This window comes from Rhinoderma darwinii, unplaced genomic scaffold (assembly GCF_050947455.1).
Source record: "Rhinoderma darwinii isolate aRhiDar2 unplaced genomic scaffold, aRhiDar2.hap1 Scaffold_1042, whole genome shotgun sequence".
In the NCBI taxonomy this organism is placed as follows: Eukaryota; Metazoa; Chordata; class Amphibia; order Anura; family Rhinodermatidae; genus Rhinoderma; species Rhinoderma darwinii.
The window spans coordinates 56,788-79,016 of NW_027461926.1; the positions used below are offsets into that span (position 1 = coordinate 56,788).

Below are 22,229 nucleotides of genomic sequence, written 5' to 3' on the forward strand. Positions count from 1 at the left end.
GCTGCTGCTTCAGAGTCTCCAGTATACACACTGCTGGTTCAGAGTCTCCAGTATACACGCTGCTGGTTCAGAGTCTCCAGTATACACACTGCTGGTTCAGAGTCTCCAGTATACACACTGCTTGTTCAGAGTCTCCAGTATACACACGCTGCTGGTTCAAAGTCTCCAGTATACACGCTGCTGGTTCAGAGTCCCCAGTATACACGCTGCTGGTTCAGAGTCTCCAGTACACACGCTGCTGCTTCAGAGTCTCCAGTATACACACTGCTGGTTCAGAGTCCCCAGTATACACGCTGCTTGTTCAGAGTCTCCAGTATACACACGCTGCTGGTTCAGAGTCTCCAGTATACACACGCTGCTGGTTCAGAGTCTCCAGTATACACGCTGCTGGTTCAGAGTCTCCAGTATACACACTGCTGGTTCAGAGTCCCCAGTATACATACGCTGCTGGTTCTGAGTCTCCAGTATACACACGCTGCTGGTTCAGAGTCTCCAGTATACACGCTGCTTGTTCAGAGTCTCCAGTATACACACGCTGCTGGTTCAGAGTCTCCAGTATACACACGCTGCTGGTTCAGAGTCTCCAGTATACACGCTGCTGGTTCAGAGTCTCCAGTATACACACTGCTGGTTCAGAGTCCCCAGTATACATACGCTGCTGGTTCTGAGTCTCCAGTATACACACACTGCTGGTTCAGAGTCCCCAGTATACACGCTGCTTGTTCAGAGTCTCCAGTATACACACGCTGCTGGTTCAAAGTCTCCAGTATACACGCTGCTGGTTCAGAGTCCCCAGTATACACGCTGCTGGTTCAGAGTCTCCAGTACACACGCTGCTGCTTCAGAGTCTCCAGTATACACACTGCTGGTTCAGAGTCCCCAGTATACACGCTGCTTGTTCAGAGTCTCCAGTATACACACGCTGCTGGTTCAGAGTCTCCAGTATACACACGCTGCTGGTTCAGAGTCTCCAGTATACACGCTGCTTGTTCAGAGTTTCCAGTATACACGCTGCTGGTTCAGAGTCCCCAGTATACACGCTGCTTTTTCAGAGTCTCCAGTATACACGCTGCTGGTTCAGAGTCCCCAGTATACACGCTGCTGGTTCAGAGTCCCCAGTATACACGCTGCTGGTTCAGAGTCCCCAGTATACACGCTGCTGGTTCAGAGTCTCCAGTATACACACTGCTGGTTCAGAGTCTCCAGTATACACACTGCTGGTTCAGAGTTTCCAGTATACACGCTGCTTGTTCAGAGTCTTCAGTATACAGACGCTGCTGGTTCAGAGTCTCCAGTATACACACTGCTGGTTCAGAGTCTCCAGGATACACGCTGCTGGTTCAGAGTCTCCAGTATACACGCTGCTGGTTCAGAGTCTCCAGTATACACACTGCTGGTTCAGAGTCCCCAGTATACACGCTGCTGGTTCAGAGTCTCCAGTATACACGCTGCTGGTTCAGAGTTTCCAGTATACACGCTGCTGGTTCAGAGTCTCCAGTATACACGCTGCTGGTTCAGAGTCTCCAGTATACACACTGCTGGTTCAGAGTCTCCAGTATACACACTGCTGGTTCAGAGTCTCCAGTATAAACGCTGCTGGTTCAGAGTCTCCAGTATACACACTGCTGGTTCAGAGTCTCCAGTATACACACTGCTGGTTCAGAGTCTCCAGTATACACACTGGTGGTTCAGAGTCTCCAGTATACACACTGCTGGTTCAGAGTCTCCAGTATACACGCTGCTGGTTCAGAGTCTCCAGTATACACACTGCTGGTTCAGAGTCTCCAGTATACACGCTGCTGGTTCAGAGTCTCCAGTATACACACTGCTGGTTCAGAGTCTCCAGTATACACACTGCTGGTTCAGAGTCTCCAGTATACACGCTGCTGGTTCAGAGTCTCCAGTATACACACTGCTGGTTCAGAGTCTCCAGTATACATGCTGCTGCTAAAATGGCTCATGGCCTATAACCACAACACCATATGAACAATGTGGATAGTGCAGGTTGGATTTAAAGGGTAACTAATCATTCAACTAACTTCTGACATGTCATAGTGACATAAGTTTTGATTGGTGAGAGTTCGAGCACTGAGACCCCCACCGGTCGCTAAAACGAAGCCGCAGAAGTGCTCGTGTGAGCGCTGACCTTAGTTACTGTTCGGCTTTTTCTGGAATTCAATGTAGAGGAGTACGGGCTCAATAGAAAGTCTATGAGCCTGTACTCCGGAAAAAGCTGAACAGAAACGAATCTCAGAACTCACACCAGCACTTCTGCCACTTTTTTTATCGATCGGCGGGGGTCTCAGTGCTCAGTCCCCCATCAATCAAAACTACTGACATGTCACTGTGACATGTCAGAAGTTTGTTGAACGTTTAGTTACCCTTTAAGCGAAACATTTTCTTTAACAATACAGCACCCTCTACAGGCAGAGCTGGGTACTACACCAGCACAATAAAAAAAAAACCTTTTTCTGTTATCACATTAGGTAGGAAAATATAAAATTCTGTACTTATAACTATTAATCATACTTCTCCGTTAACGTAACAATTTACATAATTGACCTGTCATTTGATTGGCAGAGAACTACATAAGGCAATGCAGAGGTGTTAATAGGCGGTAAACCATAATGGGTGAGAAGCATTAAGTTGATCCCTAATTCAATTGTTTCCGTAACAGTATATATCGCTCTACAGATGACTTGTGGATTGAGATGATGCGGTTGTGTCATAGATCTGGATAGTCAGTGGTATTGGCACATGACCGGGCACTTATCATGGCTGCTGCTGGTACTGGCTTTCCGTGGCAGTGAAGAAATCCTCCAGGACACCTTGCAGATATTCAAAGGTTGGTCGCTGCTCTGGGTTTTGTTGCCAGCACTGCATCATAATGCCATAAAACTCTTGGGGGCAGTTGGCTGGGCACGGCATGCGATACCCACGCTCCAGAGCGGTGATTACTTCCAAATTAGACATTCCTGGAAAAAGTGCAAAGAATTTTAGTGACGTCGCACCCACGGCCCATCTGTCAGTCAAGGTTCTGATTCCTAGTGAATTTTAAAGAGGTTGTCCACTACCGGACTACTGATGATCTATCTACTGGATTGGTCATCAGTATATTATTGGTGCGGGTCCGGACCCCCCACCGATCAGCTGCTTCGGCTGCCTCCAGGCACCGGACGTCCATGCTGGAAGCAGATGGCTCCGGTCACGGAATAGCGTCCGAGCTGCAGTATTCAAGTGAATAGGAGCAGAGCTGCAGTTCTGCATCACGGCCGCTATGCAACGTGCGGAGTCAACTGCTTCCGGCTCCATACATTGCATACTGTGCAAAGACATCCGATGCCCGCAGGCAACCGGAGCAGCTGATCGGTGCGGGGTCTGGGTGTCGGACCCGCACCGATCATATACTGATGACCTATCAGTTGTCCGGTAGTGGAAAGCCCCTTTAAGTGGTTCAGCCCACAAAATGCCAACTTACACTAAAAACGGCTACAAAGCTCTCACCTGGATACGGGGTCCTTCCATATGTGATAATTTCAGTCATTAAGATGCCAAATGACCAGACGTCAGATTTGATGGTGAAGGAGCCGTAGTTTGCAGCCTCGAGCGCCGTCCATTTAATGGGGAATTTAGCTCCTGGTGGGGAGAAGAACAATCGTTACCAAGAATAGTTTTATCTGCACAGGTGCTGACTATGCCAGCCACTGCGCCACCTTTACACTGCTCCTCTTACAAAACCAGCCGCTGTACCCTTAAACAGTACCCCTCTTACAATGCCATGCACTGTGCCCTCTCTTTACATTGCCAGCCACTGTGGCCCAAAACATTGTCCCCCTTACAATACCTGCCACGTTGCACCGGTTACAATGTCTGCCACAGTTTTCCTTTTACCAACCTTACCGCTGTTCACCCATATAGCGCCCCCTACCTAACGGTGTCTCCCAAGTCTTGCCACCAATGATGTGATCAGATATGCGCTTCACACCGACATCATCTCAATTTTGCAAAACAAATTTGACAGCTGTTAGTCAGTGGTGCAGCGGGCGACGTGCCTTCCCTCTAACTTGTGGAACATATTTCTGGACAGTGTAACCCCCTCACTTCGAGCAAAGTGGGCATATGCCCAGCTTAGCAGGTACTTGTGCCGATGAGCGCTCCGCCTGTCCCCAGACTCATTACCGCGCTGATATTTACCCTCTCGTGCCGTATACTCGCTATCCTCGATCACTCGGGCTAAGCCAAAGTCTGCAATTTTACACGCCATGGCTGCGGATACCAGGCAGTTTGCGGCTCTCAGATCCCGGTGGATGTAATTCTTCTGTTCAATAAACCACATTCCCTCTGCAATCTGTGTGTAAAAATCAGGAATATAATATACAATGTGAGAAGATCTGGGGGATGAGCGCACTGACCGGGTCTGTGAGCCTCACCTGGGCGGAGAAGTCGATCAGCTGCGGCAGCGACAGGTAATTCCCCTCCTGGCTCTTGAGGAAGTCTAGGAGGCTGCCCTTCTCCATATATTCAGTAATGATAAATATGGGCTCTTCCTTGGTTACTACGGCGTGAAGGCGAACAAGGCGGTCGTGCTGCAAAGTCTTCATCAGGTTGGCTTCTTCCAGAAAGGCCTCAGGAGACATACTGCCCTGCTTCATGGTTTTCACAGCGACCTGTGTATGTCCATTGTATGTTGCTGTGGTCGAGGGATGGCGCAAAGGTGAGTATATATCTGTTAGCAGGAGTATCTAAGCCTATCATGTGTGATACTGTCTGCTGAGCTGTGTATCTAATCCTATCATGTGTGATACTGTCTGCTGAGCTGTGTATCTAATCCTATCATGTGTGATACTGTCTGCTGATCTGCTGTATCTAATCCTATCATGTGTGATACTGTCTGCTGAGCTCTTGTATCTAATCCTATCATGTGTGATACAGTCTGCTGAGCTGCTGTATCCAATCCTATCATGTGTGATACTGTCTGCTCAGCCGCTGTATCCAATCCTATCATGTGTGATACTGTCTGCTGAGCTGTTGTATCTAATCCTATCATGTGTGATACTGGCTGCTGAGCCATGTATCTAATCCTATCATGTGTGATACTGTCTGCTGAGCTGTTGTATCTAATCCTATCATGTGTGATACTGGCTGCTGAGCCATGTATCTAATCCTATCATGTGTGATACTGGCTGCTGAGCCGTGTATCTAATCCTATCATGTGTGATACTGTCTGCTGAGCTGTGTATCTAATCCTATCATGTGTGTTACGGTCTGCTGAGCTGTTGTATCTAATCCTATCATGTGTGATACTGTCTGCTGAGCTGTTGTATCTAATCCTATCATGTGTGATACTGGCTGCTGAGCCATGTATCTAATCCTATCATGTGTGATACTGTCTGCTGAGCTGTTGTATCTAATCCTATCATGTGTGATACTGGCTGCTGAGCCATGTATCTAATCCTATCATGTGTGATACTGTCTGCTGAGCTGTTGTATCTAATCCTATCATGTGTGATACTGGCTGCTGAGCCATGTATCTAATCCTATCATGTGTGATACTGGCTGCTGAGCCGTGTATCTAATCCTATCATGTGTGATACTGTCTGCTGAGCTCTTGTATCTAATCCTATCATGTGTGATACAGTCTGCTGAGCTGTTGTATCTAATCCTATCATGTGTGATACTGTCTGCTGAGCTGTTGTATCTAATCCTATCATGTGTGATACTGGCTGCTGAGCCATGTATCTAATCCTATCATGTGTGATACTGTCTGCTGAGCTGTTGTATCTAATCCTATCATGTGTGATACTGGCTGCTGAGCCATGTATCTAATCCTATCATGTGTGATACTGGCTGCTGAGCCGTGTATCTAATCCTATCATGTGTGATACTGGCTGCTGAGCCGTGTATCTAATCCTATCATGTGTGATACTGTCTGCTGAGCCGTGTATCTAATCCTATCATGTGTGTTACGGTCTGCTGAGCTGTTGTATCTAATCCTATCATGTGTGATACTGTCTGCTGAGCTTCTGCATCTAATCCTATCATGTGTGATACTGTCTGCTGAGCTGTGTATCTAATCCTATCATGTGTGATACTGTCTGCTGAGCTGCTGTATCTAATCCTATCATGTGTGATACGGTCTGCTGAGCTGTGTATCTAATCCTATCATGTGTGATACTGTCTGCTGAGCTGCTGTATCTAATCCTATCATGTGTGATACTGTCTGCTGAGCTGTGTATCTAATCCTATCATGTGTGATACGGTCTGCTGAGCTGTGTATCTAATCCTATCATGTGTGATACTGCCTGCTGAGCCGCTGTATCTAATCCTATCATGTGTGATACGGTCTGCTGAGCTGTGTATCTAATCCTATCATGTGTGATACTGTCTGCTGAGCTGCTGTATCTAATCCTATCATGTGTGATACTGTCTGCTGAGCTGTGTATCTAATCCTATCATGTGTGATACGGTCTGCTGAGCTGTGTATCTAATCCCATCATGTGTGATACTGCCTGCTGAGCCGCTGTATCTAATCCTATCATGTGTGATACGGTCTGCTGAGCTGTGTATCTAATCCTATCATGTGTGATACTGTCTGCTGAGCTGCTGTATCTAATCCTATCATGTGTGATACTGTCTGCTGAGCTGCTGTATCTAATCCTATCATGTGTGATACTAGCTGCTGAGCTGTGTATCTAATCCTATCATGTGTGATACGGTCTGCTGAGCACTTACCCAACCAAACATCTCCAAACTGTCCAGCTCCGAGCTTCTTCTCCAGTTTCAGTGCTTCCCTGGCGACCTCCCAGGCATCCTTCTCCCATGGTTTCTGTGGACGAGCCGTCTTACAGGGCACGGTGAGACATTGGCACAGCCCGTCCATATTATCTACGAAGAAATAAAATAAATAAGATAAAATAAATACAAATCCTGCGTAAATCTCAGTCCTTAAATGTGTATTAAGAAAAGTTCCTAACATGTTCAAGATCTCTGCTTCCTGTCAATAAATAGGAACATTAATATTTACATCCAAAGCCTTAAACCTGCTGCTCACACAGGTACAGGGCTTGTTACAGTACACCAGAGCTCTCTCTCGTAACGAGCCCTGCAGCTGTGTGAGCAGAACCTAATCAGGGTGGCTTTTCAGCCTCTATATGTAAACAGACATAGTGTCCATTCACTGACAAAGCAGTGATCTTGAAAAGTGTAAGGAATTGAAACACAAAGTATATTAGAAAGCTGTAGAACTTTTCATTAAAACTGTGATTAAGCTTTATTTACATAAAACTGGAAGGCCCCTTTAATTTAAAGGGGTTATCCAGGATTAGAAAAACATGGCTGCTTTTTCCCAAACACAGTGATACCCCTGTTCACAGGTTGTGTCTGCTATTCGAGCTCAGCCCCATTCACTATAAAAAAAAAGCCGAGTTGCAGTACCAGACACAACCCATAGACAGGTGTGGTGCTGTTTCTGGAAAAAGGGCGCCATGTTTTTCTAATCCTGGACATCCCCTTTAAGTAGATCAGTATAAGCCGGTATTGTAGGTAACATGAAGACCAGAGGTGCATGTTCCCTTTAAATAAGTTTTTTTTTTTTTTTATTAACCAATCATTGCTTGGCTCACTTTTATAGTAGCTGACCAGTTCCTGCAGAGAGCTGAACGTTTTCCGAGGGGAGACGTAGAAACCTCCATTATCCAGAGTGCGGATCTTGTAATGCTTCACCATGTTTCCAGACTGAGTGGTGACGTCTCTGACCGAAAGCGAATAACAACCTGAAAAAATATTACAGGAGGTGAGATATCCAGAAAATAACCTCAGTGCAACTCTAAATAAGGCTCTGTTCACACTGCGTTCACGGTCCATGTACAACACTGTCGCCCATAGGCTCCCATTATACAAAAAATAAAAACATACCGCAAGGTATACATTTTTTTTCTTTTCTGTATCTCCCTATATAGGAAAATACAGCAGACTACGATTCCTATATAGTTAAAGAAAAAAAAAGTATACAGAAAAAATATATGCCCCAAAGAACACTCGTGGGGTCTATATGGCCCTATAAATAGGTTCAGAGATTTGTAAATCCATACAACGCATGTAGGGAAAAAACGGCCTACACTGCCCTCTGGTGGTGGGGTCAGTCTAGTACCAAGGCATATGAAATTGTCTGCATTTTCCTGGGACTCGCAATGTATAGTACAATAAAGCCGTGTGCAGCCAAGACTATTTTGATGCCATATACAAGATTTCTCTCCGTAATCCAAGGGGAAAAAAACCCAAATGCACCTTGTTTGGTATCAAGTCCTAATCTCCCAAAATGCACCAGCACAGGGCATGTTGCATAAAGACACTGAACCAGCAGGAGCCAGAAATGAGATGTTAAAGTCTGCAGCCCGAGAACTGAAAGAATAGTAAATGCAGCTCTGGATGTAACTAGAGGATTAGACATCATGTTATAAAGACCAGTTCAACCTGCAGAGTGTTCCTCTCTATATATTTTGTCTGGTCTGATAGTTCGGCCTCCCCCGATTCCCGTATCAACGCTGGTTTCTAGTTTTGTGTGTTCACGTCTAGAACACCCTACATGTCATATCCAAACTTCACACACACTCACCCTTCATAGTCTCACTGTCCCGTATCATGAACGCTCCACTCTGGTTCTCGGAGGACAGCAGCTGTCGCTCGGCCTCTTTTCGACCAACGCCTTTGAAATACCATCTGCGGAAATAGAACATTTAGAGGAATTCTCCATTCTCCAAATATAAACCTGAAGACTTGCAAAGAGAAAAATCCAGGGCTATATGACAGCTTTTTTATTATTGTAGGAGCCACTGTAAGAGCTTTATATATATCTCAATGTACTCAATATTACATGTGTATGCAGCGAGCTCATAAGCTCCCCCTAGTGGTGACTGCAAGCAGACAGAAATTTATAATTTAACTCTATGGTTGTAAGAAGGGAAGTAGAGGGTTTCGGAGCTTTGAATCAGGAACATGAAGCTCCGGCTGCTATGAAGACATGTTATGCAACTCATCAGTGCAGAATTTCATACCTATTTAGAGTAAGAAAAATATAAAACAATAGGTATCAACAATAGGTAATAATATATCTAACATTTTCTGCTGATTTTATCTGTCCTGCCGAGCCTCAAAAAGGCCAAAATTATTATATGGTTGCACGTATATCGGATTTAAGGCTTAAATGGGTTTTCTGCACTCATTCTGAGGCCAAGCTGCAGTACCAGACAGAGCCTATGGACAAGAGTGGCACTGTTTCGGCGGAAAAATAAAAAGCAGAACCTAATTACGGGCAAACCTTTAAGGCAACTAAAGCAGAGACATGGAGGGGGTCGGGATACTCACTCTTCAGACTCCAGGGAGTTGACCTGTACCACATAATTGCCTGGTATATAACCTTCTTCTCCTGTACGAGTCAAGCGGGCTCTCCACCATTCCCCGGACCTACAGCAAGAAGAAGAGGTTATGCCCAAGCTGTCTGTAATATTACGTGTCCTGTATGTTTGACAAGTACAAGTGAAACGGTAAAGCTTAGTTAAAGGGAAACTCCGGTACAAAGAACAGAGTTTCCTAGTGTATTAAACCCCTAATTAATTATTTCCGCAAGATCAGTGCTTGCTGCACTGAGAGAGAATTACATGCTCCACAAACAGGTAACAACCGTTGGTTTCCAGTCTAGTAGCTTATTGCATTGCGACCACTAGGTGGCAGTGTTCAGCTCTCTTTAATGTCAGGTTCACACTTTGCAGTAAGGAGGGGCACAAAGCTGCATTATCTACGCCACCCGAAAAAAAAGTCTGCAGATCCACATTTATTCAGGCTGTTTTTGCCGTGGATTTGCCGCAGTAAATCCTAGAATTGCGCTGAGTTAAAAAGCAAAGTATGAAGTTTAATCGATGTCACTAATGAACATGTGGCTGTAAACCTGAAATATCTGCGTAGTATGAACTCCGCATAAAAGTAAAGGATCTTGTGGGATTTGGGTCTGTGCCGGGGTCTTATGTTCTTTGTGATTAGTATTTAGAATTGTCCTCTGCTACTTACTCCTCCAGTAACTGTAAATTATCTCCTTTCTGAAACGTCAGATCATCGGGGTGCACGGCGTCATAATCGTATAAAGCCACGAAGGTGACAGGATCATTGCCTGCGAGCAAACACAAACATCAGAATATTCCCTGCACCGCACGGCACTACAGTCTCCATCATGTGCTGCAGAGACTGTGTATCTAATCCTGTCATGTGTGATACTCTACTGAGCCACTGTATCTAATCCTATCTGGTGTGATACTGTCTGCTGACCCCTATATCTAATCCTATCATGTGTGATACGGTCTGCTGAGCTGTGTATCTAATCCTATCGTGTGTGATACTGCCTGCTGAGCCGTGTATCTATTCCTATATGGTGTAATACTGTCTGCTGCGCTGTGTATCTAATCCTATCATGTGTGATACTGTCTGCTGAGCTGTGTATCTAATCCTATCATGTGATACTGCCTGCTGAGCCGTGTATCTATTCCTATATGGTGTAATACTGTCTGCTGAGCTGTGTATCTAATCCTATCATGTGTGATACTGTCTGCTGAGCCACTGTATCTAATCCTATCATGTGTGATACTGTCTGCTGAGCTGTGTATCTAATTCCATCATGTGTGATACTGTCTGCTGAGCCACTGTATCTAATCCTATCATGTGTGATACTGTCTGCTTAGCTGTGTATCTAATCCGATCATGTGTGATACTGTCTGCTGGGCCCTGTATCTAATCCTATCATGTGTGACACTGCCTGCTGAGCTGGTGTATCTAATCCTATCATGTGTGATACTGTCTGCTGAGCTGTGTATCTAATCCTATCATGTGCGATACGGTCTGCTGAGCTGTGTATCTAATCCTATCATGTGCGATACGGTCTGCTGAGCTGTGTATCTAATCCTATCATGTGTGATACTGTCCTCTGAGCTGTGTATCTAATCCTATCATGTGTGATACTGCCTGCTGAGCTGCTGTATCTAATCCTATCATGTGTGATACTGTCTGCTGAGCTGTGTATCTAATCCTATCATGTGTGATACTGTCCTCTGAGCTGCTGTATCTAATCCTATCATGTGTGATACTGTCTGCTGAGCTGTGTATCTAATCCTATCATGTGTGATACTGTCCTCTGAGCTGTGTATCTAATCCTATCGTGTGTGATACTGCCTGCTGAGCTGCTGTATCTAATCCTATCATGTGTGATACTGTCTGCTGAGCTGTGTATCTAATCCTATCATGTGTGATACTGTCCTCTGAGCTGTGTATCTAATCCTATCGTGTGTGATACTGCCTGCTGAGCTGCTGTATCTAATCCTCAATGAACGTGACAGCACTACAATCCCCATCATGAACTGTTACTGAATTGTATTATATGAAATGATTGCTTGTGATGTGACAATTGCTTCACTTTCTTTGTCTAGTATTTCTATAAGGCTGAATTCAGACGACCGTAGAGTACGTCGGTATGACGGCCATTAAACCGGCAATCACACGGACGCATGTGTTTCAATGGGGCCGTTCACGCGGCCGTTGTTTCTATGGACCGTTTGAAGGGTCCGTTGAAAAATAGAACGTGTCTTATTTTGTTCCATTTTCACGGATCCCTCCACAGACCCAAGTCTATGGGGATCCGTCAAAACGGGGGCACCTCGGACATGGGAAACTTCATGTCCGAGTTTCCCCCTTTGTTCGTGCGAATTTGGCCTAAGGCTCATTTAAAGTCACAATACAGGTCACTCACCTCCCCCGCTGGAGCTCTCTTTTTGTTTATTCTGTAAAATAATCGATACAAAAAGAGGAATCATTGTCTGACGGAAGGACACAAATAATCATAAAAACCTCACAGAACAACAACAATGACCAGAAAATATATAGCGGGCTAAAGTGCCCCCCGCGGGATCTCACACCCGACAAACTTTGTTGTAATTGCTACATTGTGGGGCCCAAGGTGTCACATCCCTTCCCCCACACGCCAGTAAGAAGGTGCAGGGATCTCCTATGGGCTATAATCCACATGTGGGCGGGTGGGGGTTGTAGTCCGATTTACTACTGCTTATAAGGGGAGTGGGTCAGTGATTGCATCATCTTATGGAGCTGCTCGTCCGGCGATTCCTTGGTAAAATCATTACTATTTCTGTAAGACGAAGATGTGGAGACCATTTACATGAGAATTTGGGGAAGTGTCAGAACTTCCGTTCACTGCTGGAATGAAGCAATCGGGGTTTATTGCAATAACTTATTACGTTTTGGCGCCGGCTTGCAAAGCCGACGCGTTTCTAATGAGGGGATTTCCAAAACATCGGTTTAATTTCCCTGCAGGTAATTAAATGAAATCTCCACTTTATGCAAGACAAGAGGATTTTGCAAATGGGAAGCGTTCAATGAGAATGAGGAAACGGTATTCAGTATGTAACGAGAATTATTCATCAATGCCAGGAAGAACTCTTGAGGAATTTTGCTTGCTCTTAGTTCCTGCTTTGTGCCTGCTATGGGAAATCCTAATTGTGATTTTTACCTCTAAATGATACTTTGCTATTCATTCTGTATGATAGATGACAGCCGCTCCTTCTGTTACTATGGATTAGAGAGGCTGTGTGATGCAACCCTCCCCAATGTGATTGTCAGGCGCTCTCATACAGAGCTCTGCCATTCAGGATGCCTTTTGTAAATAGATACATTCCAGCTATTCCTTCTCTTTACCAGATGACAGCCGTTCCTTCTGCTATTAGGGAATGGAGAGGCTGTCAAATGCACCCCGGCCCCAATGTGATTGTCAAGAGCTTGTATACATAGTTCTGCCATTCCGAAAATAATTTGTAAATATATACTGTACATTCTTGTATTAATTCTGTATGACAGATGACAGCCGCTCCTTCTGTTACTAACGATTAGAGAGGCTGTGTGATGCAACCCTCCTCAATGTGATTGTCAGGAGCTCTCATACAGAGCTATGCCATACAGGATACCCTTTGTAAATAGATACATTCCAGCTATTCATTCTCTTTACCAGATGACAGCCGCTCCTTCTGCTAATAAGGAAAGGAGTGCTTTTAGGTTATTCTATACATCAATAAGGAATGGAGAGGCTGTCAAGTGCACCCCCCCCCCCTTTATTGTGATTGTCAGGAGCTCTCACATAGAGCTCCGCCCTTCAGGAGACCCTTTGAAAATAGATACATTTCAGCTATTCATTCTCTATACCGGATGACAGCCGCTCCTTCTGTTATTAGGGAATGGAGAGGCTGGCTATCAAATGCAACCCCGCCCAAATGTGATTGTCCAGAGCTTTTATACAGAGTTCCACCATTCTGAAAATAATTTGTAAAAATATATTGTACATTCTTTTATTCAGTCTATATAACAGATGACAGCCGCTCCTTTTCGTATTAGGGAATAGAGGAACTGTCAGATATAGACCCACTCCCACAGGATTATAAGGAGCTCTCATATAAAGCTCTGCTGTTCGGTATGCCGTCTGTGAATATACACATTCCAGGTATTTATTTTTTATGCCAGATGACAGCCGCTCCTTCTGCTATTAGGAACGATGTCCCTTTTCCTATATAACGGTCATATAGTGCTCCTGCCATTCAGTATACCCATGGGATTCCTCTACATGTTCAAGGAGGTTGGTTAGATACCCCACATGCCTACTTGACCCATGGTATTCAGTTTTTGCAACATTCTGCCATTCAACGCACAGGAAGAGCTCCTGGATCTATTGTGGTGATCAACATCATGTCCCCTGTGGAAGCTAACACAATTCTACAGGACGTTTTCTGGCAGGACAAAGCCGCAGCTCACACCGAAAGCCACAAGAGATGACTCCTCAGATGGTTTTAGTCTGCTTTGTATATCTGCAGAGGGGGTACCGAGCGCTTCAATTAACGGCCCAGTGTCACCCAACAGACCGTTACTCCAGGGATGGACACTAAACACCAGGGACACTAAACACTAAGGACTGGAACACTGAACCATCAGACACAGGAACTGGGCACTAAACCACTGTACACCAGGACACCAAACCACTACTCCGGGACACTAAACCACTGTACACCAGGACATTAAACCACTGTACACCGGGACACTAAACCACTGGACACCAAACCACTGGACAACAAAACACTAAACCACTGAACACCTAGACTGGGACACCAAACCACTAGACACTAGGCCACTAAACCACTGGACACAGGGACACTAAACCACTGAACACACAGACTGGGACACTAAACCACTAGACACTAGGACACTAAACCAGTGGACACCAGGACACTAAATCACTGGACACAGGGACACTAAACCACTGGACACCAGGACACTAAACCACTGGACACCAGGACACTAAACCACTGAACACCTAGACTGGGACACTAAACAACTAGACACTGGTCACCAGGACACTAAACCACTGGACGCAGGGACACTAAACCACTGGACACAGGGACACTAAACCACTGGACACCAAGACACTAAACCACGGGACACAGGGACACTAAACCATTGGACACCAGGAGTGGTTTCAATGAACCACTAGACACCAGGATTGAATGACTGAACCACTAGACACCAGGACACTAAGCCACTGGACACCAGTACTAGGACACTGAACTTCTAGACACCAAGGCTGAGACACTAAACCACTGTACACACGAACCAGAACACAACCACTGGACACCATAATCGGGACAATGAACCAATGGACACCAGGACCGGGACACTGAACCATTGGACACCAGGACCGGGACACTGAACACCAGGGTTGGTACAATGAACCACTAGACACCAGGACGCTAAACCACTGGACACCAGGACACTAAACCACTGGATACTAGACAATTCCAGAACAGGAACTGGGGAAAGTAACGGATATAGTGAGAGCACCAATACACCATTAGACACCAGTAAATTAGGTATTAAGCCACTGGACACCAGGAACTGAAGCACCGTAGCCAAAATACAATGGAAATGCTTTAACAGTTGGATCTTTTGTGCAACATAAATGATAATAAAATGTGCAGGTGAAGGCAAGCCATCCAAAATGAGATTATATGAAACGTAGACCCATTATATTGTGTTTTACATAAGGGGAAGTTGGAAAATAGCACTTGTGGTTTCTTGGTCCACACCTCTTCTGAGAAACTTCTGCTGAATCTGAACACTGACGGTCATGTCCTCCGGCTACTTGAACACTGGGGCATTAAGCGGCTGTTATGTGACATAATAATGGATGGGGGCAACATGATAGTCACACAAAGCGGGTCATTCAACACATGCAAAACGGGTTAGGCGGGATGCAAAACCCTCACTGGTATCTAATTTTACACCTTAGTCAATAGTGTCAAAATTAATAACCCCCCACACCCCTTGCTAGAAAAGGGTTTGAGGACCCCCGCCTCGTGATAAAATGAGGAGTTATAAATTGGGTGCAAAATGATATATCATGAAAATTGCACAGTGATGTGTTAACGTTGGACGGCCCTCACAATCTTCTGTTATTACAATGTAAATAGCTTATAAGGTGTGATGTCATCAAACATTGTAGCCTGTGACATCATTCATGGTCATGTGTATATACGGTCACTAGTTATATTGTATACAGTGTTATTATATACTATAGATCTAGTTATAATGTATACAGTGTTATTATATACTATAGATCTAGTTATAATGTATACAGTGTTATTATATACTATAGATCTAGTTATAATGTATACAGTGTTATTATATACTATAGATCTAGTTATAATGTATACAGTGTTATTATATACTATAGATCTAGTTATAATGTATACAGTGTTATTATATACTATAGATCTAGTTATAATGTATACAGTGTTATTATATACTATAGATCCAGTTATAATGTATACAGTGTTATATACTATATATCTAGTTATAATGTATACAGTGTTATTATATAATATAGATCTAGTTATAATGTATACAGTGTTATTATATACTATAGATCTAGGTATAATGTATACAGTGTTATATACTATAGATCTAGTTATAGTGTATACAGTGTTATTATATACTATAGATCTAGGTATAATGTATACAGTGTTATTATATACTATAGATCTAGTTATAATGTATACAGTGTTATTATATACTATAGATCCAGTTATAATGTATACAGTGTTATATACTATATATCTAGTTATAATGTATACAGTGTTATTATATACTATAGATCTAGTTATAATGTATACAGTGTTATTATATACTATAGATCCAGTTATAATGTATACAGTGTTATATACTATATATCTAGTTATAATGTATACAGTGTTATTATATACTATATATCTAGTTATAATGTATACAGTGTTATTATATACTATAGATCTAGTTATAATGTATACAGTGTTATTATATAATATAGATCTAGTTATAATGTATACAGTGTTATTATATACTATATATCTAGTTATAATGTATACAGTGTTATTATATACTATAGATCTAGTTATAATGTATACAGTGTTATTATATACTATATATCTAGTTATAATGTATACAGTGTTATTATATACTATAGATCTAGTTATAATGTATACAGTGTTATTATATACTATAGATCTAGTTATAATGTATACAGTGTTATTATATACTATAGATCTAGTTATAATGTATACAGTGTTATTATATACTATAGATCTAGTTATAATGTATACAGTGTTATTATATACTATAGATCTAGTTATAATGTATACAGTGTTATTATATACTATAGATCTAGTTATAATGTATACAGTGTTATTATATACTATAGATCCAGTTATAATGTATACAGTGTTATTATATACTATAGATCTAGTTATAATGTATACAGTGTTATTATATACTATAGATCCAGTTATAATGTATACAGTGTTATATACTATATATCTAGTTATAATGTATACAGTGTTATTATATACTATATATCTAGTTATAATGTATACAGTGTTATTATATACTATAGATCTAGTTATAATGTATACAGTGTTATTATATACTATATATCTAGTTATAATGTATACAGTGTTATTATATACTATAGATCTAGTTATAATGTATACAGTGTTATTATATACTATAGATCTAGTTATAATGTATACAGTGTTATTATATACTATAGATCTAGTTATAATGTATACAGTGTTATTATATACTATAGATCTAGTTATAATGTATACAGTGTTATTATATACTATAGATCTAGTTATAATGTATACAGTGTTATTATATACTATAGATCTAGGTATAATGTATACAGTGTTATTATATACTATAGATCTAGTTATAATGTATACAGTGTTATTATATAATATAGATCTAGTTATAATGTATACAGTGTTATTATATACTATAGATCTAGTTATAATGTATACAGTGTTATTATATACTATATATCTAGTTATAATGTATACAGTGTTATTATATACTATAGATCTAGTTATAATGTATACAGTGTTATATACTATAGATCTAGTTATAATGTATACAGTGTTATTATATAATATAGATCTAGTTATAATGTATACAGTGTTATTATATACTATAGATCCAGTTATAATGTATACAGTGTTATTATATACTATAGATCCAGTTATAATGTATACAGTGTTATTATATACTATAGATCTAGTTATAATGTATACAGTGTTATTATATACTATAGATCTAGTTATAATGTATACAGTGTTATATACTATAGATCTAGTTATAATGTATACAGTGTTATATACTATATATCTAGTTATAATGTATACAGTGTTATTATATACTATAGATCTAGTTATAATGTATACAGTGTTATTATATACTATATATCTAGTTATAATGTATACAGTGTTATTATATACTATAGATCTAGTTATAATGTATACAGTGTTATTATATACTATAGATCCAGTTATAATGTATACAGTGTTATTATATACTATAGATCTAGTTATAATGTATACAGTGTTATTATATACTATAGATCTAGTTATAATGTATACAGTGTTATATACTATAGATCTAGTTATAATGTATACAGTGTTATATACTATATATCTAGTTATAATGTATACAGTGTTATTATATACTATAGATCTAGTTATAATGTATACAGTGTTATTATATACTATAGATCTAGTTATAATGTATACAGTGTTATTATATACTATATATCTAGTTATAATGTATACAGTGTTATTATATACTATAGATCTAGTTATAATGTATACAGTGTTATTATATACTATAGATCTAGGTATAATGTATACAGTGTTATATACTATATATCTAGTTATAATGTATACAGTGTTATTATATAATATAGATCTAGTTATAATGTATACAGTGTTATTATATACTATAGATCTAGTTATAATGTATACAGTGTTATTATATACTATAGATCTAGTTATAATGTATACAGTGTTATTATATACTATAGATCTAGGTATAATGTATACAGTGTTATATACTATATATCTAGTTATAATGTATACAGTGTTATTATATACTATAGATCTAGTTATAATGTATACAGTGTTATTATATACTATAGATCTAGTTATAATGTATACAGTGTTATTATATACTATAGATCTAGTTATAATGTATACAGTGTTATTATATACTATAGATCTAGTTATAATGTATACAGTGTTATTATATACTATAGATCTAGTTATAATGTATACAGTGTTATTATATACTATAGATCCAGTTATAATGTATACAGTGTTATTATATACTATAGATCTAGTTATAATGTATACAGTGTTATTATATACTATAGATCTAGTTATAATGTATACAGTGTTATTATATACTATATATCTAGTTATAATGTATACAGTGTTATTATATACTATAGATCCAGTTATAATGTATACAGTGTTATTATATACTATAGATCTAGTTATAATGTATACAGTGTTATTATATACTATAGATCTAGTTATAATGTATACAGTGTTATTATATACTATAGATCTAGTTATAATGTATACAGTGTTATTATATACTATAGATCCAGTTATAATGTATACAGTGTTATTATATACTATAGATCCAGTTATAATGTATACAGTGTTATTATATACTATAGATCTAGTTATAATGTATACAGTGTTATTATATACTATAGATCCAGTTATAATGTATACAGTGTTATTATATACTATAGATCTAGTTATAATGTATACAGTGTTATTATATACTATAGATCTAGTTATAATGTATACAGTGTTATTATATACTATAGATCTAGTTATAATGTATACAGTGTTATATACTATAGATCTAGTTATAATGTATACAGTGTTATTATATACTATATATCTAGTTATAATGTATACAGTGTTATTATATACTATAGATCTAGTTATAATGTATACAGTGTTATTATATACTATAGATCTAGTTATAATGTATACAGTGTTATTATATACTATAGATCTAGTTATAATGTATACAGTGTTATTATATACTATAGATCTAGTTATAATGTATACAGTGTTATTATATACTATAGATCTAGTTATAATGTATACAGTGTTATTATATACTATAGATCTAGGTATAATGTATACAGTGTTATTATATACTATAGATCTAGTTATAATGTATACAGTGTTATTATATACTATAGATCTAGTTATAATGTATACAGTGTTATTATATACTATAGATCTAGGTATAATGTATACAGTGTTATATACTATATATCTAGTTATAATGTATACAGTGTTATTATATACTATAGATCTAGTTATAATGTATACAGTGTTATTATATACTATATATCTAGTTATAATGTATACAGTGTTATTATATACTATAGATCTAGTTATAATGTATACAGTGTTATTATATACTATAGATCTAGTTATAATGTATACAGTGTTATTATATACTATAGATCTAGTTATAATGTATACAGTGTTATTATATACTATATATCTAGTTATAATGTATACAGTGTTATTATATACTATAGATCTAGTTATAATGTATACAGTGTTATTATATACTATAGATCTAGTTATAATGTATACAGTGTTATTATATACTATAGATCTAGTTATAATGTATACAGTGTTATTATATACTATAGATCTAGTTATAATGTATACAGTGTTATTATATACTATAGATCTAGTTATAATGTATACAGTGTTATTATATACTATATATCTAGTTATAATGTATACAGTGTTATTATATACTATAGATCTAGTTATAATGTATACAGTGTTATTATATACTATAGATCTAGTTATAATGTATACAGTGTTATTATATAATATAGATCTAGTTATAATGTATACAGTGTTATTATATACTATAGATCTAGTTATAATGTATACAGTGTTATTATATACTATATATCTAGTTATAATGTATACAGTGTTATTATATACTATAGATCTAGTTATAATGTATACAGTGTTATTATATACTATAGATCTAGTTATAATGTATACAGTGTTATTATATACTATATATCTAGTTATAATGTATACAGTGTTATTATATACTATAGATCTAGTTATAATGTATACAGTGTTATTATATACTATAGATCTAGTTATAATGTATACAGTGTTATTATATACTATATATCTAGTTATAATGTATACAGTGTTATTATATACTATAGATCTAGTTATAATGTATACAGTGTTATTATATACTATAGATCTAGTTATAATGTATACAGTGTTATTATATACTATAGATCTAGTTATAATGTATACAGTGTTATTATATACTATAGATCTAGTTATAATGTATACAGTGTTATTATATACTATAGATCTAGTTATAATGTATACAGTGTTATTATATACTATAGATCTAGTTATAATGTATACAGTGTTATTATATATGATATTATGTACTTACGGCTCCATTGGGAGATGTGGGATCTTTCACATAATGTCCGGGTTCTGTCTTTGGCGCAGAGTCCCACGTTTTGACTGGCGTATTAGCGGATTTGGATTTCATGCAGCCCATGCTGATGGCTCGGTTGTTGGGCCCAGGAGAAGTGGGTGCCGTAGGTGAATTGACAGCGAGGGGGTGACAGCGGCAGCGTCAGAGAAGTCCTGATATTTCTACGAGGCGCTAAAGATTCAACTTCATGATTCCCAAACCGGACGCGGCGCTTTCCTAGAAGGAATGAATAGGACGTGACTTTAGTCGACAGCGCAGGTCAAAAGTGACACCTTGTCGGAATGGCTGACGGCTCGACTGCTCGACAACTTCTCTTTTCAAGAGCCGAATTTACATGAAATGAGCTTCCTTCTAAAAATGCAGAACTGGTGGGTGAGAAACAAACACGCGGAGAGCACCGGAGATCAGGGGTACGAGGGACTTCGGTCACGTTCACACACTGCAGATATGGTCAGGAGTTTGAATCCATATTTTGAAGCCAAAACCAATAGTAGATCCTAAACACAGGAGGAATGTGTAAGAAAGATTCATACGTCTTCTCTTCTTTGTATCCACTCCTGATTTGGACTTCAAAATACTGATGAAAAATACATGACCACTTCTGCAAAGTGTGAATGAAGCCTTAGGCCCTATTCACACACAGTTTTTTGCAGGCAGAAAATTCTGGCTCAAAACTCCGTCTGGAATTTTGAGGCAGATTTTGATCTGCCTGCACGTCGTTTGCCGCGTTTTTCGCCTGCGGCCAGTGAGCGCGGCGGGAAAAAACGCAGCGAAATAAGCTTTCTCTGCCTCCCATTGATGTCAATGGGAGGTCAGAGACAGAAGCGCCCAAAGACAGGGCATGTCACTTCTTTTTCCCGCGAGACGGTTTTTCTGCTCATGGGAAAAAAAACGCCTCTGCCTCCAATTGAAATCAGTGGGAGGCATTTTCGGCCGTATTACGGTGCGTTTTCCAACGCGGTTTCCGCATCAAAAAACTCAGTGTGAACAGGGCCTTAAAGGGCCACTTACCCCTAAAATAATAACAATCCGTACATCACCCTCTGTGGTCAAATAAAAAAAAATATTCTATGTAGCCATGTAATTTTGGGAAAGCTGGGTGATAGCAAAAACTGACTGCTTACCCAGGATCCTGAACAGCAAGGGCTACCAATACACACAATAGACAAAAGTATTAGGACACCTTAACACAACACTGATAGGAGATTGGATGACGTCCCATTCTGCAGCCATAGACAATG

At 39.4% G+C, this 22,229-nt stretch overlaps 1 protein-coding gene across 1 annotated transcript; it reads right to left on the reverse strand.

Moving 5' to 3' along the window:
* Nucleotides 1-2,386: 2,386 nt before the first annotated feature.
* On the reverse strand, nt 2,387-21,252 carry LOC142698902 (tyrosine-protein kinase HCK-like). Its single transcript, XM_075847926.1, has 11 exons — nt 20,941-21,252; nt 11,789-11,819; nt 10,063-10,162; nt 9,364-9,462; nt 8,615-8,718; nt 7,623-7,772; nt 6,733-6,885; nt 4,431-4,690; nt 4,195-4,348; nt 3,505-3,636; nt 2,387-2,975 (listed from the first exon to the last, which is right to left on the reverse strand). The coding sequence occupies exons 1-11, from the start codon at nt 21,049-21,051 to the stop codon at nt 2,773-2,775; spliced, it is 1,497 nt and encodes a 498-aa protein (XP_075704041.1). The 5' UTR covers nt 21,052-21,252; the 3' UTR covers nt 2,387-2,772.
* Between the last annotated feature and the right edge of the window lie 977 nt (nt 21,253-22,229).